At 39.3% G+C, this 20134-nt stretch overlaps 2 protein-coding genes across 3 annotated transcripts in view; one reads left to right on the top strand and one right to left on the bottom strand.

The window, feature by feature from the left end:
- Ccdc68 (coiled-coil domain containing 68) overlaps nt 1–8884 on the top strand; it is a 34648-nt gene extending 25764 nt beyond the window's left edge. Inside the window, exons 8-11 of the mRNA XM_057789103.1 lie at nt 1496–1601; nt 2535–2618; nt 6469–6545; nt 8533–8884. Coding sequence (XP_057645086.1) covers nt 1496–1601; nt 2535–2618; nt 6469–6545; nt 8533–8590 — 325 coding nt within the window. The 3' untranslated portion in view covers nt 8591–8884. The remainder of the gene's footprint in view (nt 1–1495; nt 1602–2534; nt 2619–6468; nt 6546–8532) is intronic.
- Nucleotides 8885–13360: 4476 nt separating this feature from the next.
- Nucleotides 13361–20134, bottom strand: part of Rab27b (RAB27B, member RAS oncogene family) — a 147308-nt gene continuing 140534 nt past the window's right edge. For both annotated transcript variants that reach the window (XM_057788608.1, XM_057788609.1), the window contains one exon: nt 13361–19515. In XM_057788608.1, the coding sequence (XP_057644591.1) occupies nt 19326–19515 (190 nt within the window). In that variant the 3' untranslated portion in view covers nt 13361–19325. The remainder of the gene's footprint in view (nt 19516–20134) is intronic.

Genomic DNA, 20134 nt, shown 5'->3' with positions numbered 1-20134 from the left:
GTTGCCATGGAGGGAATTGATACCTGTTCTTTCATTTCTGGAAACTTCTGATCGCCTCTGAGACTAGTTTCCTTACTCCCCTGTGTGACAATAGAGGAAAAGCCACGGAGGCATGCTGCTTACTGGCTTGCTCTTCATGGCTTGCCCAGCCTGCTTCCTCCCACATCAATCATTTATCAAGAAAAGACCCCCAGGCCTGCCTACATGACAGTATGAGGGAGGCGCTTCGTCAGTTTTGTTATTTCTGCACGTGTGATCCTACCTTGGGTCAAGTTTATAAAACTCTAACCACACACATGCGTAGTAAAGCCCTTTGTCTCAACAGAGCACCCCTCCCAGACTTCTTGCTCCTTACTGCCCAGAGGGAACCCAAGTCTGACCACTAGCTAGGCCAATGTTACTCTTTTTCTTTTCTTCTTTTTTCCTTTTTCACTGGAGGAATTTTTAAATTTTAACACTAATTTCTATTGATCCTCACATCCACCACTGAGCTTTCTGCGTCTGTGACTCCTCATCCTCCCATCCCTCAACTCTCCTCATCAACTCTTCCTCCCAGGGATCTGTACGTCCCCCTACAATGTCTCAGCTGCCCTGCTTGCCTGAAACCCAAGGATTGCTGACTGTCTGGGTTTGGGGTCCTCTCATTCTGTCTGGACTGTTTGAAGATCCCCAGAGTCCACAGTCCTTACTGGGGGTCTGATTTCCCCACTTATTCTTTTGGTGTGTGACTCCTTCTCCGGGTGTCATGAAATCTCCACCCAAGCTTCCTATGCCCTAGTAAGGGAGTTGCCGAGAAAGAACTAAAATCTGAAGGTGATGTGCGCTAATGGAACACACATGAACTTTAGAAATGATGAGACAGGCGACCTCTGGTGCACCGAGAGTTCACAGTCTGGTCTGTTCCAATCAAGAGCACAAGCATTCCCGCTAAGAGCAGATATTCACTTCCTTCCTTCCTTCCCAATACTTCTGCCCATGAACATGGAAAGGAAAAACAGATTGACTGTACATTTAATTGCTGTTGTTTCCCACTGCTTCTCCCTAAGAGAAAGACCAAAGTCTCTGTTTCTGCTGGGAACTGGGTCTTTTAAAGGACTTTGTTCCAGAAACAGGGCCTCTTGTCCCCCTCTCTGTGTGCCAAACAGGCTGTCCTCTTGAGCTTCTAGCTGTTTGTCAGTCTCCGCCTCCCACACTGCTGTGGAAAGATTGGGATTGCACATGTTGGCTGCCATACCCAGCCCTACGTGGGCTCAGGGAATCCAAACTCAGGTCCTTAGGCTTCTAGCCTCGGAGTCATATCCCTACTCAGATGCAGCTTTTGGCCCAAATGCACATCTTCTTCAATTTCATATACAAGCAGAGCACAGGGCTAGCCTTCCTCAGGTTTCTTGTATGTACCTGGATCCCTGGGACCTTAACGGCACTAGGCTCAACAGCAGGAGGGGAGGCCGGTGTGGCAAAAATTCCTTCACTCCTCGTCTCTGTGCATCCTCAGCTGCCAGGATCTTGAAGCCGAGATTTCCATCCTCCAGGAGCAGATCTGTCACCTGCAGTTCGTGATTCACTCCCAGCATCAGAACCTGCGCAACATCATCCAGGAGGTCAGGGTAACAAGGGCCTTTCGCAGGTAGATGGCAGGTTTACCGTGCCAAGACCACACCTGGGCAGTTTGGCAAGCTGAGTTCTGAGACTCGCCTTCCCCCGACATAGCCTTTCAGTTTCTCAGGCAACCTGGCTCCACAGCTTCTCTTGCCTATAATGTCAACACCTGTCAGGTTCCAGAAGAGAGTTTGAGAAGTTATGCTTAGCTGCTTTTTAGATATTTTAGGGATTTTTGTACAAGCATAAAGGTTCTAAGTCAGATGTTGCTCACTGTTAAATGGAAGATTTTGTACATTAGGAGGTTCAAACCTTTCTTAAGTAATCAGGTCTGGATTGTGTGTGATACTTATTTTCAGGATTGTAGATTGACTACGCCTGGCATATGTTAGCTAAATGCCCTAACACTGAGCCGTAGCAACAGCCCTATTTTACAGTGAATTTGAGATAGTGTAAAATTAATTGATTAATTGACCAAGGTAGTTTGGAAATTGCTATACAGCCCAGGCTGGCCTTGAGTTTGGAATCCTCCAGCCTCAGCATCCCGGACAGCTACAACCAGATGTGACCGTTACACCTTTATACCCTCATAAGGAGAGTCTCTAGGGGTATTTTAAAGCAGGAACTAGCCTGCACACTGCTCCGCGGCTGGTTCTTCTGCAGAATGAGGCTCATGTTATTCTCTGTAGCCTTTCCTCACCTAGGCTCCCGTTGGGTTTTCTGTAGGTAGGTTTCTCCCGTAGATGAAAATGGAGGGGACCATCATTTGGTAGTGGCCCCCCTGGGTGGCCTGCTGGCTCTGCCCATGCTGTGGGATTGTATCTTTTTATTTGATGAACGTCATCTGGCCACATAAAGCTGCGTAATTCTTGATTTGTTGAACTGAATTCCCCTTGGTCTGACAAGATTTCCCAATTGTTCTTTCTGATTCTTAGATGGAAGGATTAAAAAGTACTTTAAAGGAACAAGATGAAAAAATCGAAAATTTGAAAGAAAAAGTCAACATACTTGAAAGTCAGGTAATAAGAGAATCTGTACTGTATGTTTCCGTGTTGGTACATGCCTGGGTATGTATACGTGAGTGTGTACCTGCATGTAAATGATACATTACCACGTGTGCATACACTTGAGAATGGTTATGTGCCTGTGTGACTTTGAATGTGTCTCTATGTCATTGCATTTGGCTGTGTCTGAATGTCTGCATATAAATACAAGTGCCCTGGTGTATATGAATATGTCTTCAGTCTCTATCGGTATATATGCATCTGCTATGCTTGAGAAAGTATAGCTTACTTTCAATAACAATTACATTGTGACTAAATTATTATTGAACACATGTATTAAACTTTCATTATTAGTTTTAGATACTAAATAAAGGTTAAAAGTTCGGTCACATTTCACCCTGGATACTGGCTGTACTGGCAAAACAGGTGATGATCTTGAACTAGAGGCGTGATCAAGGCTGCCCTTGTGTAAGTTTTCTCTAGTCAGATGGTGAGGCTTCTTGACTCCTGTTTCTCATACTCTTTTCTGGTCTGTGACGTCATCTTCCTTATATTTTTCTTCATTCGTATCCACTCCGGCTTCCCAACCTTACCTCCGAGCTTAACTACATCTCAAAGTCTCTGAAACTATCATGCCTTTGAGTGTTTTTCAAACTCAGTGTAAAATGAGAGGCTTTTCTTGGGCATTGGTTGGAAAAGTGGTGTGAGTTGGTTTTCCTTCACAGTAGAAGATTCTCCATGACTGTGGAATGAAGAGCTTCCCACACGGCAGTTATATAAAGAACTGACTTTTTAGAAACTTAAGCAAAGTAATTTTGCAGTTGTATTACACTCAACTTTTGCTAGTTTTAACTTAATAGTTCATCATGGATGAACATTTTAAAATTAAATGTTATTGTAAAGACTTGAAAAGTCAAAAAAAAAAAACCGGAAGCAGAATATTTTAATTTCCTATGATAAGATATGTTTTTCTTGCAACTCACTCATTCTCTCTCCTGTAAACCTCTTCCTGGCTCTTCATGTTAGATTCCATCTGCCTAACAGGAAGGACAGGAAAGCCTCAAAAAGTGGAATCCCTCCAAGGAAGATTTTTGTTGTCCAATGAGATCATTAGAATCTTTCCTAGATGCTGTACAATGACTTAGTTGTCTTTGAGGTCCAGTAGTAGAAACTGGAAAGTGTGTCTCTACCCATGTCATCTGCCTTTATATTCTGGGTTCAGCCAGGGATTGTTGACACTCCAGTTAGTGGGGATGTAAACAGACTTGTGCTGCCCCTCCTGGACACATGTGTGCTGGCTACAGACTCTTCACAATGAAGTGATAATACCCTTCAGTGTTTTCCCTGGATTCTCTGAGTATAGCTGAACCCGGGCAGTCTGTTTTTTGTTTTGCTTTTGTTTTTCATTTATAAACAAGGCTTGGAATTATCTAGTGATTGTCCTTATGGTCTCCAATTTATTTTATTCAGTAGGAAGATGTTTTTCTTGTCAGTAGTATACTCCTTCCCTTGGAGCTTTAGAAACCCAGGCCTTATTAATGAACTGGCCTTGAATTTACTACACAGCCAAGGACAACCTTGAATTTCTTATATTCCTGCCACCAGTTCTTCTGAGTCTTGAGATTGTAGGCTGTCTAAGGTTTATAATCATCTTGATGCGGAACTCAAAATTTAGGGCATGCCAGACACACACACTGCTAGTTGATCTACATTCACTTAATTCATTTATTCAACAAAACATTTTTTTATGTATTTACGTGCCGAAGAGTGCCACTATCGGGTCAGGCTTTCCTTGACTTCATCTAGTTTATATTTCAGTTGAGAACCTAGCAGAAAAACAAATGATCTTCAGGAGTGCTAAGTGCTTCAAGAAATGCTAGGACATTATAGGAAGTGAGGGAGGAACAGGGCAGAGAAGGCATCTCTGAGCAGATGTTTGAGGAGATTCGTGAGTGATGAGCTATGGTGAGGCGGCTCCAAGCTTATTCCCAGTACTTTCTTCTCTGCACAGCTCCTAATGTGGACGAGGCATACCAAAGAGTGGACCAGCTAGCACTTAAACGATAAGCCTGCCACTGACTATGAAACTGATCAGCACTGGCTGATTCTGTCACAAAATGTTTGGTCCCTTTCTAAGAGAATAACACTTCTAAGCCTACCAACTTTATAAACTCTGTAGACTGTGTCCTCATCAGCTTCTGCATAATTGTCCAATCACAGGATATTTTTATTCCAATCAAAGTTGTCAATTTGACACTGGGTTTTCAACTACATCATCATGTACTGAGTACTGATCGTGGAGACTTTGCTCAGTCACATACTTGGCCTAAGATATGAGCCTCATTGTGTGCATACGTTAGATTTGTCTCTTAAGAGGGAGACGATGTTTATTATCAGTTTATCTTAACGGAGGTTTATCTTCTGGATGAGATGTATGTGCTTACCTCTTGAGATTACAGTGGAATAGTGTCTAGTGATGCCAGCTCTATCGTACGTCTTAAAGCTCTTCTCACAGGTCTAATACATGCTGGAGACAGTGATGCATTTTCTTAGCCCACTACTTCTCAGAGTTGACAGACCTTTAAAAGGACCTGCCAAGTTTTATCATATTCATCAGCAGGCACATGGGTCCTGATTCCAGGTGTCCTGAGGATGGAGGCTTTATTAAGTTCGCAAGTTCCCAGGTGATGTTGATGACCCTAGGCTTATTTGGTAGGAACCACAGTCATGGGATTTTACCCTTTTTTACATCACCTGTTTCACTTTGTCTTTAAGGTTCAGGTTCAATCCTTATGTATATGAAAATGTCCTAAATTATTCTGGTCACTCTGATTTAGTTTACATCTTTTCTATAATCATCGGTTGCTTATTGTTTTATGACATCTATTAAATGGTTTTTAATTTTATTTTATTTCTACTATCACTTCAGTGGTAATATGCATCCTACACATTGAAAGAGAAAATTTCAAGATGTCATTATTTTTTTTCTGCTGTGTAGTACTCCATTGTATAAATGTACCACATTTTCCTAATCCATTCTTTGGTTGAGGGACATTTGTTTCCAGGTTCTGGCTATGACAAATAATGCTGCTATGAACATAGTTGAGCACATGTCCTTGTGTTATGATTGAGCATCCTTTGGGTATATACCCAAAAGTGGTATTTCTGTGTCTTGAGGAAAATTGTTTCCTAATTATCTGAATTAGAGAGGGATATAAGTCACATCTCATTCTGAGATACCTGGAAGCAGGATCACCATTTTGAACTGAGGTCGAGGTAAGAGCCAGTTGGATGCTTTGCTTTCGAATCTTTGGATTGAACCCCAATTTCTCTCTCTGAATTTTTATTAATTGTGCTTCAAGAATCTGTTATGTAGACGACAAAATCAGATATAAAGAAGCTATGTAAGCTAAATGGCAGCACATAGATGGTGATTGACTGTACCGGAAAATATGACTTTTAGCAGCATCTCTTCTTACTTGCTGTCACGAGTTGCATTATCTCTCAGAATTATATAATTATGTAATAAACCTGTTTTATGGGGTTTATAATCAAGTGGTTACTTAAAAAGGATAATTATGTAATCAGTATCATGTGTGCCACTAAGATTATTTTCACTTGCCTATGAGAAGGAATCTCTGTAAACTCAAAATAATTCAGAGGATGAATCTCAGGGTTTAGCCCCTTGGCACATTATGTAATTTTCAAGCTATATTTAATATTGTTTTCCTTGATTCTGATAAAATAAGCACAAAAAATATTCTGTAGGTATTAGGCCAGTGGGGAGCAGAATGGAAGGATAGAAAATGTAGGCTATATGTGAATTTGCGGTCTGATCTCTGTACCTTTTGCCTTCCAATTTTAGAATAAGGAACTTAAAACCAAGGTGGCAAATTGGACAGAGACTCCTAAGGCACCAGTTTCTAAGGCTGTCTCTACAAGGTAAGGTCATTCTCCCTTCAGCCCCATCTTCCACCCTAAATCATGTCTGGAAATGCCTTGAAAGACATCCTCAGAAGTCTATCTCCTAAGTTCCCCTAAACCCATCAGGTTAATGTTGCAAATTAACCACCACATTATCTATTGCTTAAATACTGCTCAGAATTGATTATTTTATCCACTGCTGCCTACTTGAGGTTGGATATATCAACACTTACTAAGTGCATGCATTGTACATCTTTCTCCTCTCTTCTCAGCCTTAAACCAAGCCCAACCTTAATTTCAGCACTTTTCTTTACAAATATTATATATAATTTTCCTCCATTCTCCTTCTTCCTCAGCTGCTCTGTCCTTACTGGGTATTTTAATCACTAGTTGTTAGTACTTACTAAAATTTTCTTGTCAGCTCTCAATCAAATAGATTGTAAATATTCCCAGGGAACCACTGGGTCCTCCTATTTCATTTTATTTTCTGCACTGCTAAGAACATGTAACTTCAGCAACTCCCAGCTACAAATGGATGGTTTCAAGCAGTGATGATGACCCAAGGAAGCAATCAAAATGATACTGAAAACCAGACTAATTTCTTTGTGTGTGATGTTTATTGTTGTTGGCTGATTCAGAATTTGAATCTGGGCTCGAACCTCATTTCCATAAACTTTAGGGAATGCTCACTTAAGAGAAAGCATAGCCTGTAATTACACGAATCATTTAAAAAGTGATTAAAAACTTCCTGTTCTGGCCGCTTTTGAATTTTACTGTCTGGTCCCTGCAGGGAAGAGTTTCATTTTCTTAGACTCTTGGGCACAGGGCCTGAGGTGGAAAATCAGGCTCGCTATGATTAGCATTAGTCTAGGAATTCAGACGGATTCGTCTCTCTCTTTAAAACTCCTAGCGACAAAGATGCAGTTTGCTAATGAAGTACATAATTAGGGAGTAGAGATGAAGTCGTTTTGAATCAAGTCCTCTCAGATCTCCAGGTGCTGAATCTCAAGCTTGTTGGTCACTAGCATTGCAACTTCTAAAAAGAAAGAAATTAAGTCCCAGAGGCGCTCAAAGAGGACTCGGCTCTTCTGGAGAAGGGAGGATGCTCAGTGTTCTGGTCCCTGCCTTGTATAACTGTTTAAAGAGTTTTCTTTCTTTCTATGGCTTAGAAAAAGTCAATGAAGAGAACTCTCCTAACTTAAATGTTGAAATTGGACATTTTGTGTCTTTTAAGAATAGAAATTACAGTGTTAAGGGCATAAAGTCTGATCTTCATTTTCAAAATAGAGTTGGCTAGCTGCTTAAGAATGGAATTGCAGTATGGTTTGGTAAGTTTAACCTGGATTTTCCAATATACAATGGAATTCTAATTTGAGGGAGATAACATTTACAACTTGTCTGGACAAATTAATTGTATTTCATCCAAGACCTATTATATTCTATATCTCACTAAATACACGCAAGAATTTTTAACCCCTGAGTCATTAAAGCATAGAGATGTCCCTTGTGCTGAATACAAGAGTGATCCACTTGAGATAAGGGTTCATACTGCAAAACAAAACACATGCATACTTATATAGATGTGTGCATATATACATAAGCACATGCATGTATAGTTTTAAATACTGGACTCACACTGTAAGGGAGAAAGTCCAGGCTCCACAGAGCTGCAACATACTTCAGGAACAGATATCTGAGTTCTCTCCTTCTCGATTTACTCTGTTGCATAGTTCCACTGAGTGGAAAGGCTCTAACTCTGCTTCCTCTTACTCCTCATTCCTGCCCCATGCCAACCTAGCTGAAATTGCCGATGATAATGCCTTCCCAATGTGATTTCACTATCTCCCAGGGGGTATCCATTACAATAGATACATTAATGGCTCTCTCTCTGAGATCAGATTTTGCAGTATGGTGGCAGTTGACGTAGGGGTAATGATGGTATAATCATTGTCTTACTAGACTATGCCTTGTTCCACTCTGGTAATGTATATTGTCTTTTCTGCAGTGAACTGAAGCCTGAAGGGGCCTCTCCCTATCTGATGTTGGTCAGGCTACGGAAGTGAACAGGCTGGATGAAGCTCCGCTAGAGAAGGACTCTGTAGATGTTATTTATTCCTTGAAATGCAGTTTCAGCTCTGAAGCTAAAATGACACCATGCCAGTGTTTATGTAAATATAACTTATTATACATCAACAAGATTATAAGAAGGTGATATTCGAGGCAATTCAACAGATGTCTAATGGAGAGAAGAAACCTTCCCTGCAAAAAAATTAACTTAAAAGGAAAAGAAATCAGGTGCTTTTCTATGATGGAAGATGAATTCTGCTCTACACTTAACACATTAAAATAAAATCTGAATCCATACCCTCAGATATTTTACTAAAGGGTTTTGAGCTTTGATAGTGGCTTTACATGTCTAAGTGAAAGGATGTGTGTAAATGTCTACGCATGAATGATGTTTTACTTAGTCTTTAGATAAAAATCATCTTACTATGGCAGTCTCATCTCCTGACCCGTCATTAGTGGAAGAATTTATCTCTACTGATTTATGAGAAGAGGATGGAGTGAATTCTTCTGGGCTCGTCTGACAGCCAAAAATGGCCCCTGAATTTCAGAATCATGGCGGCCTGGTTGTCTTGTACTGTCTTAGAAGGTCATTGTTCTTCAGAGGTTCTATTACTAGAGGAAAACTCCACATATAAAAATGCAACTGGTGCATTTTGCTTAGTTACTTATTTTCTTCTTGATATCAATGTTATCTGAAATTGTTAGGCAGAGGGATAGAACACAGTGCTAAAGAATACAGTCCAGTGGAATAACGGCTGCTGTCTACAGCCAGGGGAATCATAATTCATGAGTTGCAATGTTATAGTGTACTCAGATTCTGATACATGCCTTCATTTAAGTTGAGTCTTCTGAGTGCTATGAGTTAAAATAAACTCGTGATTGTAGAAATACCGATGTTGATTAGAGCAGACAATGCTTCAATTGAGGGAAAAGAGAGACTGGGTCATTGTCTTAGTTAGGGTTAACATTTCTATAATGAAACACCATGACCAAAGCAACGGGGGGAGGAAAGGGTTTATTCAGATTACATTTTCACATTGCTGTTCGTCACTGAAGGAAGTCAGGACGGGAACTCTAACAGGGCAGGAATGTGAGGGCAGGAGCTGATGTACAGACCATGGAGGGGTGCTGCTTACTGGCTTGCTCCTCATGGCTTCCTCAGCCTGCTTTTTTCTCAGACCACCCACAATGTGCTGGGCCCTCCTGCATTCATCACTAATTAAGAAAATGCCTTACAGCCGGATCTTATAGAGGCATGTTCTTAATTGAGGCTCCCTCCTCTTTGATGACTGACTCTAGCTTGTATTAAGCTGACATAATACTAGCCAGTACAGTCACTTGAAAGGAAACTTTCGCTTAGGCCTCTGGTTATCCTCTCAGGAAAGATGCTTCCAGTCTGTCCATGTGCCATATTAAATATAAGTATTAGCCTTTAAATATTTAAAGGCATGTACGGTGAGGTAAAGTGATGTTTTTATAAATCCATCCAGGTACTACAGTTCTTGAAATGTTGCAAAAGTTTTTATTTTTAATTCTTTCCTATGATATATTGAAGTTTCCCCTCCTTCCTCTCCTTCCAGTCCCTCTCCCAACCCCTTTTTCCCCTAGATCCACTCTTTCCCTTCAGAAAAGAGTCTCCCAGGTATATAAATCAAACATGGCATATCAAATTTATAATAAGAGTAAGCACATCCCCTCATGTTAAAGCTAGATGAAGCAACCCAGCAAAGGAAAAGGGTCCCAAGAGCAGGAAAAAGAGTAAGAGACAGCCCCTGCTCCCACTGTTAGGATTCCCTCAAGAACCCAAAGCTATACTGTAGGGGCTATGAGACTGGCTCCAGCCCCTAGCCAGGGCCCCATAGGTAGAATTCTTCTCAGGGGTGAAAGGGGTGTAAAGGATTTCTATAATACTTTACACAGACAGGCTAATACCCTTCATTTTAAGTGCTCTTTATTCTGTGGTGCTGCAAAAGTTTCCAACTATATACACTTACAAGCAGCAATTTTCCAGCCCTTGCCAGGTGCAAGGCTGGAATCTTTCAAGGTCAAGAAAGACATAAAAGTTTTACACAAAGCATTTACTGTCAGCCTTACTGTGTGGCTCAAGGTGGGGGTAGTTGAAGCCTCCAGGAACTTCTTAAAGGGAAAGGAGGTTAATTAAGGGAGAAAAGGGCTAAATTATTTGGGAAATCTACACAGGGAATGTGTGTGTTTTTGCTGTTATCTTAAATGTAACTAGGTAAACGAGCTAGAGATTATAATCAGGGAAAACCAGGAGCAAAGGAAGCATGTGGTGTTTGGTGTTAGTACTTTTGCCAGATGTTAGCTGACTGAAAAAGGAGCCATTTTGGCTCTAAGGATTACATTCTATACTATCTCTGAGGGTAAAATACAAGCAATAAACTTCTTGCTTCAACAGACCAAGGTAAAATTACAAGGAGTTAAGCATTTGCTTTAAGGTTAATGAGAGGTTAGCTTTGGGTAGTACTTCCTATCTGCTGGCAGAGTGAATCCAGGGCGCTCTTGTTCTCATCTCTCTGAAAGCTATGGCTCAACAGCTACAGTCATGCTATAATTCTTGTCCTTGGGCATCTGTGGACATCTCAATAGAGGTCTCTTTGCCTGGACTCTAACACTGGCCAACTGTCTGCCAAAGAAGATAATTTCAAGAGGGCAGACTTCTGTTTGTACAAAGACCTGGTTGAGAGAACAAGAGCATTGCCTGTGATCACTTTCTTGCTAGAATCATGTACTCTGGGGGTAGTCATCCAAATAAATGTCTCTATTTTCCTAAAAATATCTAATAGGGTGGCAGTGTGGCTCGGTGTAAAGTGTGTGCCTTAAATGCTTGGTGCCCTGGGATCCATCTCTAGAACCGTGAAAAGCATACAATCTAATGACAGGGAAGAAAATAATGTCAGAGAAGTCTGATGGATTGTAAAGAAAATATAAAGCTGCCTACAGGGACAAGCAGTTGCTAGGATGGTTTTACCCCTTTTAGATGGGGTGATAAGTAATACTATACATGGATGGTTTAAACAGGGCCGTTGTTTAAAATAGGAATGCTTCTCCTTGAATGTATATTTAAGTAAAAACAGGAAGAGCAGAAAGTAAGGGGAGCAGATACTACTATTGGACCAGAAAATGGTTCTGCTGATACTTGGGCAGGCCCACTAGTCAGCAAGGAGTGAAAATCTGGGTATGTCCATGGACTAGGGACCAAACAGCAAGATCGATCATCTTCATACACAAATCCCCTTCCACACTGAAACTTCTTTGATGTAAACCCTTTTATCTAATTCCTTTAAATTCAGTGTTGGGGAAGCTAAAGATTTTTAGGAGTCTGTATGGTCCCCCTTTTCTTTCAGCTTTCTCTGGAAGGGATCCTGGGGGGCAAACTATGCCTAAAACACTCCTTTAAGTCGTCTTGTTTTATACTGCTCCAATGGCCTCATGATACACTTCTCTAGGAAGAGGAGGAAAAACGGCCTGGGTTTCTGGGTGGGAGTAGGGCGGTATGCATCTGCATCCAGTGCATTAAACGGCAGGCCTCTTTATCGCTCTGTCTGGATGGCTTCCCATGCTGAGTGCAGGCATTATGGAGTTCCTCTCATGAATCAAACACACCGAGGAGTTCTGCTGCAACTTTACAGTTGTTTCTGTTTTTTTTGTTTTGTTTTGTTGTGTTGTGTTGTCTTTTGACACTTAATATAAAAGAGTCCCTCATCTTTTAGAGATTTAAGAAACTGGTGCAAAGCAAAGATGATTGCAGAAATGCGATTAGCATAAGAAAACCCCTCCAGGAAGCAGACTGGCTCAGTGAAATCATAATCACTGTGTTGCACTGGCCTCTAAGCCTCCATGTGTGCTGCTTTTGTGCATCTCCAACAGAATAGCAATGCCCATGTTCTTCTTTTGGTTAATTTTTCTGTAGAGGCAATAACACATAAAGTAAATTTTTCCTTAGACCGGAGAACTGGATAATACAACATATCACGAATACAGTTTAAACACAGCGGTCCCCTAATTACAGACAACAAATGTCGGGATTCTCTGGTTTATCTCTCGATATGGCACATACTACGCCTTAAAAATATTCTACAAAACATTTGGAAAGCAAGATCTTTGAGATTTGTATTGACTGATCTAGGATGAGGTCAGAAGGTCTGCCTGTACCCAACGCAATGCTGGGCAGTAAAGTCAAACTAGCGAGGCCAAGAATTTCTGAACTTGCACAGGGAGCCTTGCTGATCTTTAAATTAAAAGCTCATCATTATCTTGGCAAAGCCTCTCTAAGCAGCATATGGAAAGAGACTGACTCTGGGAACAGGGCGACTTTGGCAAATGAGTTTTGAAGCCGGGTGGCTGTGGTTTAGAATGGTCCTTGAACTGTCAGTTTTCTAGCAAGTCTGTGACCATAGCAGAGCCCATTAGAGTGCAGCATTTTGTTACGGGTAAGGAACAAGGAAGTGTTTACGGACTACAGAACACTTCAACCTGTGAACTCATTTTAATTAATGCATCAGTCAAAACCATTAGAGAATTTTAATTGGAAAGCTCAACTTTTAAATAATGAATAAGGACATTTAGAGACATGAATAAAAGTCACTGGGATGAATTCAAGAAACATTTACCCTCCTCCAAACGGATTCCATTTTTAATGTTGCAAACACTTCATGCTGGTGTCTGTATCTTGCCTTCCACTCTGCATGCATCCGACATCGGCGCACACACAAAGTCGATTTGAATACACAGAAAACTTGATAAAAACATGTTTTTATTTGAAAAGTGTTCAGGAACAGTCACTACGTACAGTTCTCAATAATACTACTCAAACCCAGACATCACAAACTCATGGGAGGCTATGATTTCTGAAGCCTCCTGGAACTTTAATACAACAAATAATGACCTAACAGTGTTTGTCAGGAACCACTGCCTGGATTGGAAAATCCACACTCAAAGTCTTCAGTTACACTAAAAGCATTAGACAAAACTGAAATCTGTATAGAAAGCAGACAAAACAAACATGCTCAGGTTAAAGAGACGGATAATATTACTGGAACGGAAATTGCCGAGATACCATGAAACACTTCACTTCAGTGTTGTCAGAAAAATCTACTTTAGCATATAAAGTAAAGCAGGATAATTTATTTTTCTTAAGTTCAAATACAAGAATCCTTTAGAAATAAAATTTTATTTGTACATGGGGCTTTTAACCAACTTGTAATATCCTACGCTGAATCTAACTGGTCTCCTTGAAAGAAATACAAGATGACACATTAATTGAAACAGAGCTCCCATTTCTTTTTTTCAACAGTAAGATACAGTCTACATTTTCAATCAAATATAGTGACCTCAAGGTGACTGACAATCCATTTAGCAGCCTACTACAATTATTGTGATGGTTCTGCTGTTCATCTTAAAATGACAAGTGGCCCAAGTTAGGAGCAAATTTATTATTCTTAGTTTATGATAATGGTGTCTGTTTATGAAAGGGAACAGCTTCTCCCATACATTTTTTTTTAACCTAACTTGAACCCCATGAGTTACTCAATGTTTGTTAAGCTCTGTATGAGAGAAACCACATGGTCCTGAAGCTGTCTTTTCTGGCCATTTTATTTACTACCACAGACTCTCCATCAAAGAACATATGGGCAAGAGTCACATGGAACAAAATGATAAGCATATATGAATGAGTCCTTTCCTATATATAGTGTTTGACATGCGGACAACAGTTGCTGGTTAATTGGGGAGCCAGTCAGTGAAGGCCAGATGCGCTGTCTCCTGTAGGATTTACCAAGGATCTTGAATGACTAAGGTAGCCAAGAGGCACTAGACACAATGTAGATGACCTCTTAGAAAGGAATACAGGCAGAGAAGCAAATTTAAGCCAAAAGCATTCCTGAAAAATTGACATCCTTTTAAGTAGTTCTACCCTTTTGGTACTAACGTTTTACCTTAGTTTTTTCTCATTATTTTTTCTTAACGATATTTTCATATATGAAATTACAAAGCATCTCAGTCGTAAACTGTTGGTTTAAAGAACGTGGCAATAAAGTATCTTTAAATATTACTGCTTGAAAATGAAAACATTAATTATTAAGAATCTCAGACTTACATGTAGTAAATAAAATATTGCTAAGTATCCTAAATATTTGGTAGTCTTTCATTTTGCTTAGCTTAGGTCTAAGTGCACAAACTCCACTAAGTGGATAAAAATAAAAAGAAAATATCTCCACAGATATAGTTTTAAAATATTAAAACTTTTTTTTCTCTACCTAAGTGAGCTCATGGCTGTCTTCATGATATCCTATATTGAAATACCTGAACAAGCTAGCTTGTCACTCTTAATTTTCTTTCATAGTTCTCCATCAATAATGTCATTGTGGTTGGATCCACTCAAGACTTCAATATCAATATTTTTCTTTTATAAAATCTTCTCTATATCTGACAGTGTTTGTCATTTCTATACTATAAGACAGGCAGCTCCATTCATTGAGGTAACTCTCAGTTACTACCAAATACTCATTATCGGGTCTCAGATCTCTGGTCACCTGAGAAATGACCTGACATCACTGTGGTCAAATACCAGGAAGAAAATATTATAGAGTGAATTCTTAGGCAACCACAGTGAGTTTCTTGGCATCTTTAAAAATGATAAAGCTTTCTATAAAATATTTGAATTTACAATGCCACTTTCAGTGCTGCAAAGCTTGGTAGCAAACAATAAAAACCAGGTTTTCTATCACTTTGGCTAAACTTAGCTCCCCCTTCTCTCCCTGAGCCTCTGTTGCCTGAAGACCAAACCGAAGTCCCAGACATACCTACTCAGATGCCCTACCTCTGATCTTACATATCCCAGACCTTTAAGGAGTTACTACATATCTTAGTAAGCCAGATACTTAGGATGCTAGTTCTTTATAGGTTGAGTGTTGGAACATAACTCTAAAATCCTCCATGGATGACAATTTGTCCTCATTTTGGGTGTGATACACAGCAAGGAAGGGATATTTTTCTTTCTAAAGAGATAGAAAGTATAGAAGAGCAAATGGTCTCCTTCATAGGTGCTCTGGTTGTTCACTTTGTCTAGGCACACACAGCATCACTGCACAGAGCTGCCTCAGATGCTAACGAGAAGATGCGTCAGTCCCATAAAATCCATCAAATCCCAGCAGACTCACTCCAGAGCTTTCACTGTTTGGAATGAGGCTGTTATTACAGAACTTTAATGTTGTCATGCTGTTATTTATGGTCAAGCTCTCTCTCTCCTTCCTTCCTTCCTTCCTTCCTTCCTTCCTTCCTTCCTTCCTTCCTTCCTTCCTTCTTTCTTTCTTTCTTTCTTTCTTTCTTTCTTTCTTTCTTTCTTTCTTTCTTTCTTTCTTTCTTTCTTCTTTCCTTGATACAAAAGACAACACCATATTGATTTAAGCTCTTAACCATTCACCTTATCTGTACAGGTTGGCAAGTAATCTCTGTACAGTAGAACAAAATCACCTACTGATGCATAAAATGTCCCATCTGGTTAAAAAATGACATATAATTACTTTAGAAACTGCTAGCTTTTGTGGAGTCTTTTTTTTTTGCAGTAAATTGATAGCAAATTGGCTAAAGTAGTAAATTATGAATTTTGAAAGTATTACAGAGAGATCCAAGTTCATCTCCCGACTCGCAGCACTTTCTCCGCCTAGTAACAACTTGTTAGGATAATCAGATTGATAGTATGTTCTCTTCACTATTTTGCATATTTTTCAAAAGCCCATTCTTGTGTTAGATTAAAAATAGCATTATAAAAATCTATGGTTGCTCTCAAGAAACGTCTAATCTGGGACAGGTTAGGAGAAAGGAGTAATAATCTCCAGATTCCAACAATTTTCTTTCATTCTTTGCTGACAGTATCAGCTTGCTTTCCACCATATTATTGTCTCTGTGAGGCCTTTCGGAGACCTAAGATTAAAGAAACGGAGTTATGTGGCTGGAGACGAAACTGGTCACAGAGGTATTTGAGGCACTGAGTTTGGGCAATGTAAACATCAGCCAGTGTAAACAGTCTAGACTTGGGCTCGGTATCAGAAAGAAGTACCATGTGCACTGTATACCTCGCAAAACACAATGTGGTTCACCAAAAGCATTTGGGAGGTAATTAGGAGGAGGAAACAGCTGAATGAACATGTAGTGAGATTAAAAAAAAAATACGGCCTTCTCTAAAGCAGAATATTCACGGCACCAGGTCGATTTGAAGTTATAAAATGAAATTATTGAATTAGCAATAGGAAATCATAGGAGAAGGAATTTCTAACAATAGTCAAACAGATTTCAAGGTCAGACATCAAAGTTTAGAGACAGAAGTATTTCTAGACTAAGGGTTTATAAGTAGACTATTTTCATTGTTGGCAGTTTGAAATGTCAGCCCTCTTGAGTTTATTACCCAATACTTGTCACTCTTGCAGGCACATTTCCATACTCACAGGTACCATCGCCCTCTGCTTCATGCTGAAGTTATCCATGATGCTCTTATAGCAAGTCCTGGAGAGTACTCATCCTGGCAATGATGGGCTCTTGCTAATCTGGGCATTAGCAAACCAATCATGTTACTAGAACACAGCCAGAAACCATCCAATAAGAAGGTGAAATTCCTTCACCATTGTATGACTCAATCGTTCCCACAATCTGAATCAAAATCAGAAATAGATATATTGACATCAAGACATCCATCAGATTTCGCCACAGCTATGGGCGTTTCTTTCCACTTTATGCTGCAAACGTAGCTTTCTCCCTTCATGGCACAGACGTTGAGGTGGAGAACAACATCCCAGACAGTGGGAATGGAAGGGAATACTAACCTAGAATCACTCACAGAGGTTGGAGGTGTTGGGCTGTTGGCACTAGGAACTCACTAAGCATGAATCCAGTACAAGCTTCCACGTTGCGTTGGTTAGGTCCACAGTTCTGGACCTAACTTATCTTAAAAACATTTTATGTCATCACGTCCTTGGCTCTGTTGGTGTTTCTGAAACTGACTGGACAACAGATGGAAGTAAGCAAGAAGAGTTTTAAGATGACCCTTGGGTTTTACTTTGCAATGTTTGTAACTTTTTAAAGGAGGCAAGGGATGCAAACTCTTAAGACTGAAACACGTTTTAAAGGACGAGAAACTATCCTGTCACCAACTGCAAGCTCAAAAAAAAAAAAAACAAACAAAAAAACAAAACAGAAGCATCGAAGCAATTTGTCTTTGTTTTTGGTAAATTTGATTAAAAAATTTAAATACCACTTTGATAGGGTTGGCTTATATATATGTCAAATTAACATTAATTAAAACTAATACAGTATGAATTTTCACAATGATAAGAATAAGTCAAAGGTAAATAATTCTGTGGTTAATTCCAAAAAGAAAAGACAGCTTCAAGGAAAAATAAAGCCACTGACTATAGTTTCAGTGAGATGAAACACAGATCCATTCCTGTTATTTTCTAAAGTACATCTCAATTATAGTTATTTTTCCTCTTGACAACATAAAAACATTATGAAAAAGACTGAGGCATCACCAATTTCTGGTGACTGATGGCATGAAAATTCAGGATGACCGTAGTTACTGGTCCATAATTATTTTGGAGTTATTGATCCATGAACATATATTCATTGCTGTAACTGCTTTGATGTAGGGGTGAGTGTGGTTAAGAGGGAAAATACACAACTTAGAATTTCTAGTTGCTTTGAAATGAAGCAAAACTCACAATTAACAATCACTCTTTATTTTCTACCACCAACAATTTTTTTTATTTATAAACGTTAAGACTAAATCTTAAGTTTTTTTGACTACATTTCTAAGGTATATCCAATAAATATGATTTATTTTTCTTGTGACTCCTTATAAGAATTTGATAGAAAAATAGAACTAAAATGTGACCTTGGGCACCATGAGAAGCTGTGCTACAAGTCTGAATCATTTGAATTGGAGCTTCAGTCTCATCTGGTAATGCCAGCTTCTAATCTGCCTCGTGAAATTTGGCTAAGTGACTTTCTCAGACTTTTCTCAAAGATCCATTTAATTTTACCTATTCCACTGCCATTTTTACATGTTTCATTTTTTTCCAGGGAATGTCTCTTATACTTTTTCATCCATGGTCCTATTCTTGTCTCTCTGTCATTTGTGAAAAATATAAAAATGGCATTATTACACAATTTCCTATGGTAAATCTAATGTTCACTCACTCACAACCTTACCAGTGCAGCTTACTGGGTAAATGTAGCCTTATTAATAAGCCACACGGAATTCTTTGTTAGGTGTCCATTTTTAGGAATATGTCTTCCCCAGTGCAAATATAGAAGTATGAATCAGATTCCATATAAGTAGCAGCGAACAAAAATCATTTTTCATATTCTTTTTTTAGTTAGCCTAGTCCTTTCTGCAGGCTGATAGTAATATGTGCTTACTTTTAAAACTCATTGATACTTCTTCTCATATACACAACTTCTTTACAAAAATACAACCAATCATCCATGATGCTGAGACCACCTTAGGAAAATTTTCACTTTTGTTTGGAAGAAACTCAGGTAGACAGTACGGTTCTTTTAATACTAGTGACTATTCTGGGTTATTAAAATAGATTGGGGCAGGAAGATAAAGACATGCCATTGCTCGTCATCTACTCAACAACAACTTTGTGGTTTGCATTATTTCAGGATGTACTATTTGGGCACACTCTTCAACACAGGGTCCTAGCAGTGTCTCTAGCAGGCACATTTCTTTGCCGATGGCTTCTCCCCATCCAGCTTTCCAGAACTTCCACCGTTGACAGTGTCCGGGACCTGTGTCTTCTCTACACATTGTTCCATTCTCTTCATTATTAAGTCCAGAAGGGTTTCCACAGACTTCTCTACATTCTGTCCTGTTGCTGCGCTTGTTTCAAAGTATGGTATGCTAACATAGAGAAACAAAAAAACAGATTTTTCAAACTGACCTGTAAAATTATATACATGAATCATATATAACATGTTATTTTGAGGTACATAAGAATCATAGAGAGATTGACTCTAACTAATTAACAAATGTATCACTTCATAAGGTTATTATGTCTTATTACTATCCAAAGTTCCACATTCTTCAAGAATATTGTTATCATCAATAAATACAGTCACCAGATTGTGACATTGTGAACTTTACTATATTTTTGAATAATGCAGATTATAATATTCTTATAAAAAACGTTTTAAAGCAGATTTGGGGTTTATTTTTTTTAAGATTTTATTTTTATTTATGTGTGTATACACATGCATGTATGTACATATGTGTATGTGTATATGCCTAAATATGCCAGAAGAAGGTGTCAAAACCCCTGAAGCTAGAGTTACAGGTAGTTATAAGCCACCTGACATGGATGCTGAAAACCAAACTCTTCTCTGAGATAGTGTCAAGTGTTCTTCATGACTAAACCATCTTTGCAGTCCGACAGACGACGTTAATTAAGGACCAGGAAGTCTGCTATAAGATTCTGTCTCCTAGAAATGACAGGGAAGCTATGTCCATGATACCTCAACAA

This window comes from Chionomys nivalis, chromosome 14 (assembly GCF_950005125.1).
Source record: "Chionomys nivalis chromosome 14, mChiNiv1.1, whole genome shotgun sequence".
NCBI lineage: Eukaryota > Metazoa > Chordata > Mammalia > Rodentia > Cricetidae > Chionomys > Chionomys nivalis.
Note: the sequence above shows the minus strand (reverse complement) of the source record. Positions and strands in the feature narration are given on the sequence as shown.